This window comes from Meleagris gallopavo, chromosome 21, assembly GCF_000146605.3.
Source record: "Meleagris gallopavo isolate NT-WF06-2002-E0010 breed Aviagen turkey brand Nicholas breeding stock chromosome 21, Turkey_5.1, whole genome shotgun sequence".
NCBI lineage: Eukaryota > Metazoa > Chordata > Aves > Galliformes > Phasianidae > Meleagris > Meleagris gallopavo.
Window position 1 is genome coordinate 3,099,643 of NC_015031.2, and position 8,847 is coordinate 3,108,489.

The 8,847-nt window shown below is 52.9% G+C and overlaps 1 protein-coding gene across 1 annotated transcript; it reads right to left on the reverse strand.

Moving 5' to 3' along the window:
• Nucleotides 1-653: 653 nt before the first annotated feature.
• On the reverse strand, nt 654-7,565 carry NCF1 (neutrophil cytosolic factor 1). Its single transcript, XM_003211658.4, has 11 exons — nt 7,390-7,565; nt 7,095-7,175; nt 6,736-6,811; nt 5,549-5,714; nt 5,388-5,443; nt 4,952-5,074; nt 4,365-4,472; nt 3,698-3,815; nt 3,252-3,356; nt 1,573-1,712; nt 654-1,225 (listed from the first exon to the last, which is right to left on the reverse strand). The coding sequence occupies exons 1-11, from the start codon at nt 7,459-7,461 to the stop codon at nt 1,107-1,109; spliced, it is 1,164 nt and encodes a 387-aa protein (XP_003211706.1). The 5' UTR covers nt 7,462-7,565; the 3' UTR covers nt 654-1,106.
• Between the last annotated feature and the right edge of the window lie 1,282 nt (nt 7,566-8,847).

Genomic DNA, 8,847 nt, shown 5'->3' on the forward strand with positions numbered 1-8,847 from the left:
GCCACCGCCGCCATCTTGGCGACCTCTCACCTGCGCCGCCGGGCGCTGTGCGCATGCGCCGTACAGAGCGCTCTTTCCGCGCCCCTCGTCTTAAAGTGGCAATGCCGGCCATCTCAGAGGGTGGGCCCGGCCCAAACCGAGACCCCAACCTAAACCCAAAGCCAGAACTTCGCCCAACCTCTGCTGGCGTCGCCGCAGTAGGGCTGGCTGCGGTGTCACCTCACATAACCCTCGTGTTCTGCTCCCTGCCGTGTAGCAGTGTCATCCCCCCACCATGCTGGGCCCCTCTGCGACGGCCAAAGGCCACCTGACATGGCAGCAATCAGGCTGCGAAGGGGCAGGAACAGCCATGCGGAGCTCTTCAGCCCTTTGCCATACCCTGCCCCCATCTCACACCCCACCGCCATTTGGAGCAGCTTAGCCTCGTGGCCTCCTGACATCACAGCCACCTCCTCACGGCCATATCACTTCAGGGCCTCCTCACTTTACAGCCACCTCTCATGGCCGCTTTCCCTCATGGCTGCTTCACCTCATGGCCTCCCCTGAGGCTCAGCTCACTCCTCACACTTGCACTTTCAGCCCCAGTATCCCACTAGAGGGAGCAGAGAAGAAAGCTTTCACCAGAGAGCTTTCACTATTTAACCGAATTGGTTCAGCATTGATACCTTGTTTATTGATCAGTTGTCCACACAGCATGAAAGCATTGAAATACACATATAAAGTGTCTCTTTATGCTACACTGCTTTTTGTGCACGTTATTTACATGTTAGGGTTTTCTCACAGTGATTGAAGCCCTGGCTACAATCTCAGCGCAATGCTGGTAACTGTTAAAAACCAGAAAAAAAAATCATTCAGAATACAAATAAGGGATAAAAGTGAACCTGCTAGTGATGAGGAACCTGGGCTGTGGGAAGGCTCAGCCCACAGGTGCTGGTGGAAGTGCTCACACTGCTCCTTGGGGCAGCTTGAGGCCGCTGTGCTGTGGGGTTAACACAGAGCCTGGGCTCACAGCTGCTCTGGGAGACATGCAGACCCCCAGCCTGGCTCGATGCCCCCTCTGCACAAGAGATAAAGCATCTGATCGCAGGGTTTGGGGGCTGAGAGCCTCACATGATCTTCCTCCTGGTACTCTCTGTGCAGCGGTTCATGATGAGGTCTTTGCTGGGCCGGGGAGGAACTGCAGGCTGAGCCTTTGACTTGTTCTCTTCTTGCTCATTTGTCTCAGCTGTGGATGAAACAGATGTAGAGATGGGTCAGAGCTCTGCACAACCCCACACCTCCATGTGCTCCTCCAGGTCTTCCTGTGAAAAGGCAGAGCTGGAGGCCATGCTGCCCTGTAAGGACAGCCCAAGCCTGGGGCCACAAAGTGCAAAGGGTTTGAGAGAAAAGAGGACTTACTTCCTTCTCTCCCCCTACATCTTTCAGTGTGGCACAGAGATTCTCAAGTCTATTTGTTTATGCCACACTGCCAGCAACCAGTGTTGGAGAGCATGAACCATGTCATAAAATCATAGAATAGCAGTCCTGCAGGACTTCAGTCCAGTCTAGATCAAGGACCCTGCTGAGACTTACGGATGATGTCCTTGTTCTGCAAATTGCCCCTCATGTTCCTCCGGTTCTGCATATACTTCTTGCTGTTCCTCCTGTAGGTTTCCTGGCTGATCTGCTTCCGTCCCTTGTTGTGGATACTCTTTGCATTGCGGATGGTGGATCTGCAGCAAGTCAGAAATTAAATGTTCCGTTTCCACAACCATAGTTCTCACTCACACAGTTTCTCCAAGAATCCCCAGCCCTGCTTCTGTACACTGTGCTTCCTGCTCTGCCTTGCCTGAACACCCCTACCCACTTTTCATTTCCACTTGACAGAAGGCAGCAGGCGACTGCCAGCCCTGGGGGTGAACTGCTGTTAGGAGGCAGCTAGAGCAATGCTTTGGGAGCATGTGCTGATGGGTGAAACCTGAGGCCTGGAAAGCGAAGGTGGGGATGGCAAGGTAGATCAGGCACAATGCTGAAAAGGGCAGGAGAGGCATGAGGTTTTCCCCAGAATTCAAGAAACTCCTGGAAGAGACGTACAACATTGCTTGCAGGTGGGTGGATGGATGGATGGATATGGTATCTATGCTGGCTGCTGCACTGAGCTTCCCAGAAGCTTCCCTGAGCTTCTGGGGACAGAGCCTGGGGCAGGTGCCCGTGCAGCTGTCTGCTCAGTGCTGAACCCACAGCAGACACCACAGAGAGAAGTGAAAGGCTGAGCTCTGGGCTATGCGGAGCCACACTGCTGTGGGAAAGCCCCAGCATTCAGGGCGGTCCCCAGGCAGGCAGACAGAGCCATTGCTTTGTTGACATGACCAGGATGAGAGTGGCGGCTTTCACCACCCACGGCACCATCCTGCTCTGCTGGAGGCACCTGCAGCCCTCTGCCTTCAGCCCCTGCCTAGTTTCAGTGTGTGCCCTGTTTTGTAGCCAAGCTCTTCCCCACTGCAACGGCAGTGCTCCGAGCCCAAATTCATGCTGTGGCCCTTCCTTGCTAAGCACTGTGCCAGTTCCCACCTGCTTCTGCTGTGCACTGCTATCAGCAGTGCCACGGGGACAGGTCACTGTCCTCACAGCGTCACCTCCCCAAGGGCATCAGTAAGCATCAGTGCACTCAAATAAGCAGATTTGTACCTTTTACACTGCCTCACCATCAACCCATGCTCCAGCAGAGCCGGATTTTGAGAGATTTTATAGAAAGCTGCCTTGTTTTCTTGTGGGGGAAGAAAAGATCCAGGCAAGCTCTGCCCTTCTTAGCCATTGTCGTTGCATCAGAATTAATGAGCTATTATTGGTTTTTATCTTTTTAATCAAAATAAAATCCCTTCCATTAGCTCAAATCCTCCCATCAGATTAGGCCATTTGGCAGCCCTGATTAGTCAAATCTCTCCCTGCTTCTCAAAGATTCAGTGGATGCACTTAGGGGAAAAAAAAAAAAATCTAATTTGAAAATTAAACGAGATTAGCCCAGAAAAGAAACTCTGCAGAAGGGCAAGGAGAAATGTGCCTCTCTGATCCTGCCTGATCAGGGCTGTCTCTTCTGCAGTCCTGCAGGATCTGCTCCTGTTCTCTGTGCTCTGCTCACCTCTCTCCTCTCTCTGCATTGCCAGGGTGAACAGGGGACACCACACACCCAAAAGATTCATTTCACCCTCTCGAAGAAGAGCTTTTGCCCTCTTGCCTTCCTCCCTTCCTCCCTCCCTTAGCTCATTTCCTACCTCCGGGGGGGAATGTGGTTCCTCAGCCCACTTTTCTCAGCAGTGTTCACCTCCCCAGATTTCTTCAGGTACATGGAGGGGTAATAACCTGTGGTTTCATCCTTCCTGCAACACAAAGCAACACTGCTTGTTCTCCAGATCACAAAGGCAGCTGGGATTCCCCTAGGAAAGTCCAAAACTACACAGTGAGATAAGGCTGGGATGAAAGCTGAGGTTTCACCAAACAAACTGTGCCAGAATACTTAGAGGCAGGAAAAATAACAGATGCATTTTTTCCATCTGCTGCCTCCTTGGTGGTTGCACTTAGCAAAGCCACAAGACTACTAGAAGTCCTGCAAAAGAAAACGTTGGGCAGCAGCACCAAATGGTCCACAGATGTCACAGCCTTGATGTGAAGAACCTCAGGTCCATCCCATCCCATTGCCTGCTTTCGTGGTGTTTCTCACCTGATGACCCACCAGCCATCAAGCAGCTTGTGGATCACCTCGATGGTGTCACCCTCCTTGAGTGTCAGCTCGTCCTCCTCCACAGCCGTGTAGCTTTTCTGCACCACGTACAGCTCACCTGCACACACACAACTGGGACATCACCCCCAGCCATGGGGCTCAGCCTCTCCTTCACTGAGCAGAGGAAGCACCAGAGCATCAACCTGCAATTTTAGGCAAACCCAGAATGTTCCAGGTCTTCAAACCTGGACTGAGCTCTGCTGGTGCAATAGCTCCTCCAGGTCCACCCAGCACTTCTTCAGGAGAAAGCTGGCGAGTGCAAGTAATGAAAGGACATTTATCTAGGCTGAAAAGCATGTTTGTAATTTGGGTGATTAAATGAGGAACAAGGAAGTGCTGTGCTAATAGAGTCTGCTACAGTATTTTGAAAACCACAAAGATGAAGCCCTGATAGCAATGAGCAGAAAGCTGAAGGACTCCTCCTGCCCGGCACAACAGGGACACGTGCTCACAGCAGGCAATAAGGGGAGTGCAAGAGCTCAGTGCAAGGGAAAGCCTGTGCTACTCCTACAGTGTTATCCCTGTGCCCACAGGTCCTGCCTTTCAATGAACTGTCCTCCAGATGGGTGATGCTCTTGGAAACGCTGTGATTTTCTGAGTGTTTTACCTGCATAGTTGGGCTCCTGCTCCTCTGATTCATCAGGACCATCCATCGGCTCCAGATAGGCAGCTGGCACCCAGCCCCGCTTGTTCTTTAACTGGCAAAACCACCAACCTGCAAGGAGAGCAGGGTGGGCAAGAACAGGGGCAGCGTGGAGGCTGCAGGAACGGCCAGCAGCGGCCGTGTTCCCCATCCCGTGTTCAGGAGTCCCCATGACACATCCGGAAGGGCACTGGGGCTGTTCTTTGTTTTTGTGGTGGTGTAACTGGGGAGCCCAGCCACTTCATGCTGCTTCCTCTTGGGCAGGAACTGTCCCGAGGCATGTGAGGAGGCTGCAGGGTTTTCTAGGATTGCCTCACAACCCCACACTCCAACCAGAACCAACCGTCACGGGGCTCCATGTGAATGTGAATCGGGAAGCACTGAGAAGTTTGGCGCTGGGCCTTTCCATCAGCGGCCCCTCACACAACCTTTATTGTTGTAACTGAAACCATAGGGACACAGTGTGTGGGTGGAAGACACAAAGGCTGTCCTCACCCCTGCTGAGTTGGTGGCCAGGAATGGGGCTGGCCCGCAGTAGCATGGACACCTACCAGTCTCACTCTTTTCCACGACGTCCACGGCATCCCCAGCTTTTAGAGCCATCTCAGACTTGGAGCTCTTCTCGTAGTCGGCGATGGCTCGGTACGTCTGCAGGACGATGGGGCCTGTGATGTCTGTGGGAGTGAAGAGAGACATTCCCTCCTCGCACAGAAATACCCTATTTCAGCCACATTAAAAGCAACTCCAGTACAGCCTAACACAAAACCTCAGCACCTTCTAGGACTTAACAGCTACGTCCCGGACTCTTTTCCCCACAGAATGAAGTTTTCACGCAGCAGCAGGGCTGCTTTTGCCCTCTGCTGTCATCCACAGCCCCTGCCATGGGGCAGCCTGCCCCTGCTCAGCCCCATCCACCCACACTCCCCCTCTCCCTGTGCATTTTGCTGTGGCAGAGGCAGCCCCATGCAGACCCCCCAGGCCTCTCACCACTGGCGTTTTTCTTTGCATCCTTGGGCAGGAGGAACACCTCGGGCTTCCTGATCCTACATGGAGCAAAGTGGTGCATTAGCTAGGTCCCAAGAGCTAATTATTACGTGATTAATTGGTGTTGCACCACGGAGGTGAAGAACTGGCCCTGCTGCACTCACTGGCTGTCTGTGACGGGGTTCATGTCATCGGGCCGGACCTCAAAGAAGCTGACCACGTGCAGGCAGCGGGAAATCTTGTGGGGCAGGTTGACCAGCGTGTAGCAGTACTCAGCCAGCGTGCCCTGCCTGCTCTGCGTCGAGCGCTGCCCATCAAACCACTTTGGGGCTGGTGGAGAAGGGAAAGGAGTCAGAAAAAGCAGACAGAAAACCACAGATTTACATCTTGCTGAGCAGGCTGCTCTGCACCTGAAAATGAGTGGCTTTGGTGCCAGTGAGCAAGTGTAGAACTTGCACAGCTAAGCTCATCCCTGCAGCCCACAACCATTGCACAAGCCCTAGGAAAACCCCACTGAGCCCTATTTTGGTTACAGGATAATTCCCACACGTGCTCAGGCCATGCCCAGCTGTAACAAGGCTCGCTGCCTCCAGGGCACCAGGAATGGTTCAGAGGACAACGCGGACACATGGACATCCCTCCTTCCCAGCAAACCCCACTTGCAGCTCCAACCCATGGCACAGCACTGAACCCCACATCGGGCACACATGTGAATGACAGCCCCATGGCTGTCCCACTCCTGGTGCTTTCAGTCCTCCAAACACAGCAGTGTGCTGTGCTGGGCAGTCCCGTGCTCAGAAGAGGACACTCCTGGCAGCTTGTAATAGCAGAAAGCAGAAAAACACTCATCCTGCTGTGCACTGCAGAGATCCTCCTTGAGGAGTCAGAGCCCACAGCTACTTCTCCCTCCCTGCCTTGTTTGAAGAAGGAAATTAAATGTAAGGGGGATTTTTCCTGAGCTGCACCTTGCTTAGGTACAAAGAGTCAGCTCTTTGCATCAGTTTATACCATCTCCTTGAACATACGTTGCATTGCTTCCCCTAATACCTTTCTCTATCATCACAAAAGCACCAAAAGCCATCCTGTGGATGGTGTCATCAAAGGAGGGCTGTGTTCAGCTGCAGCTGCTCAGCACACCTCTCCCTTTACATCCACCCAGGACTGGAGCTGATGCTCTGGGATGCATCCCCAGGGCACCCAGCACCAGACAGACCCTGCTGGGGTTTTGATTTCCAGCCCCAAAAGCAGGAACAGAGATGGCAGCCAATATCTGCAGAGGGGCAGAGCAGCTTGGGGCGATTTCTCAAGCGGCTGTGATTTCTAGTCCAGCCCCCAGTCCTCTGCCTCTTACCTGGTAAGTGTGGGATGATCCGGTTCTCCGCATTGATGTCTCCAGACTCGATGGGGAACATCTCCTTCAGTGCTTTCTATGGAGCAGGGCCAAGCAGGGCTGTGAGAATGGCACGGGGACCCCTCCACAACACCCACAGCTCACCCCTCCCAGCTGCAGTCTGCAACCCAACACCAGGAGAAACCTCCCTGAGGACACCGGACTCCCCATTCCTGGGGCAAAGGAGATGTAAAGATGGGGACCCAAGAGCCTCCCTTGAGCAGGTTCGTTTGGGGGCAGTTCCAGCTCAAATCTGCTGTCTGCTTTTGCCTCCCTGCCCAACCCTGAATTGGGGGTGGTGTCTCCCTGGGTCTGCTCACATGGAACTCGTAGATCTCGGTGAACCGGCGGTAGATGAGCTTTTCAGAGAGGTCATTCCACTTCACCAGGAACATGTAGACCTGTGGGGCAGAGCAGAGTGCTGCAGCTCAGCACGTGGCCGGGACCCCAAACCCCAGCAGGGTTTCATCCTCTAGCTGCTTCCAGCCCGTGCCATTCCCATGACCCCCAGCTCCACAAAGGGATGCTCTTAAACCCTTAATCACAGCTATCTCAAGAAATACATTGGCCAAGCTTCTGCCCCAGCTAGCCCTCCACTGCTCACTGTGCACTTACATAGTGTTGGCTGGGGAAGAACCTCTTCTCATAGCCCAGCAGCTCGATGTGCCGGATGAAGGCATCCCCCATAGCTGCTCCCACTTGGTTCTGTGCTGCTCCTCCCTGTGCTCCACTCCCTTCTGCCTTCGCCTTGCACTGTTTCACTGTTAAAAGCCCCAGGAAAACGGAAGCTGTGTTGCAATCACATCTGTAACTGTTCAGCCGCTGTAGCTTTTATTGAGCCAGTATTTCCTGCTGCAGCCCAACCCCAGCCCACTCCTGGCTGGAGAAAGCGCAGCCTCCAGCCCCAGCAGCCAAGTGACACTGCTGTGGCTCAGGAGCTGCAATGCCCATTTTGCAGCACTGCAGGCAGGAACAAGCGCATTGACAAAGGCAATGGGAGCAGGAATCTGTACTCACTCCTTCTGGAAGCATCCAGTGTGCTCCCACTGGGCCCAGTGTGTTCGAGACCAGGGACAGTGGCACCATCCCCCTGGGGAAGCAGGTGGGACAGGTTGCAAACAGGCTGGGCCCTGCCTTTGCATCACCATTTTCTTCCCATCACCTGCAGCATCCTCAAAAAGCTGCCACCAAGGATCTGACCCCTCCACCGGTGGCCCTGAGCCAGGCAAGGTTTGCTCCAGCTGCATCGAAGAGATGAAACCCAGCAGCTTTACCCCCAACCCGAGGCATGGGATGCTGCAGCTGTTGAGGTAACGCATATGGGTCAAACAAACGCTTCTTTTTGACTTTAAAGTGGGGACTTCCCTATAAGCGAGTCAACATTAAGCAACAAATCATATAATTAAAAAAAAAATCCACCTAGAGCTGTTTGCATTCTGCTAATAGCCAGATTGCTGTTACATATGCAGTAACGTTTTTACGAAAGCTCATTTCTTAATTAGGGTTGTGCTAAATTTAAAACTGAGTTACAGACAGTGCATCGTTGGAAAGAGTGCACGTGTTTCTTTCAATTTCCTCATTTTTCTTCTTGCAATGTGAGAAGTGAAATGGAGGTTTTAGATCTCACTGCTGGCACTGGGTTAGTCTATAATGTAATGCAAGGCATAACTCAGCGTGCTGCTTGGTATGATGCACTGATTAGTGCTCCCACTAATTGCCCAACAATTCCTAGATAGGAAGAAAAGTCATTTCAGAAGAAAATTCTTGGAAGAGTAATGACCCAGCTGAGACGTAAAGCTGATTTATGGAGTTCATCAGAGGATTCATGCTTATGGAAAACAAGGCTGGCACCTGAAGGCAGCACCTGACGCCTGAGAGATGCTGAGAATTTCCACTGGCCTGAAATGCCAGGAGCAGCAGTGCTTCTCAGCACTGCACACCTCTTCTAGGGGAAGCACAACTTCAGCTGATGGGGTTTGTATGGTCAAGAAGGGCACCGAAGAGGAAGCACTGAATGTCTGAAGCTCCTTGGGAGAATGGACCGTCTCCCTTTCTATGGCATTGCACCCACAA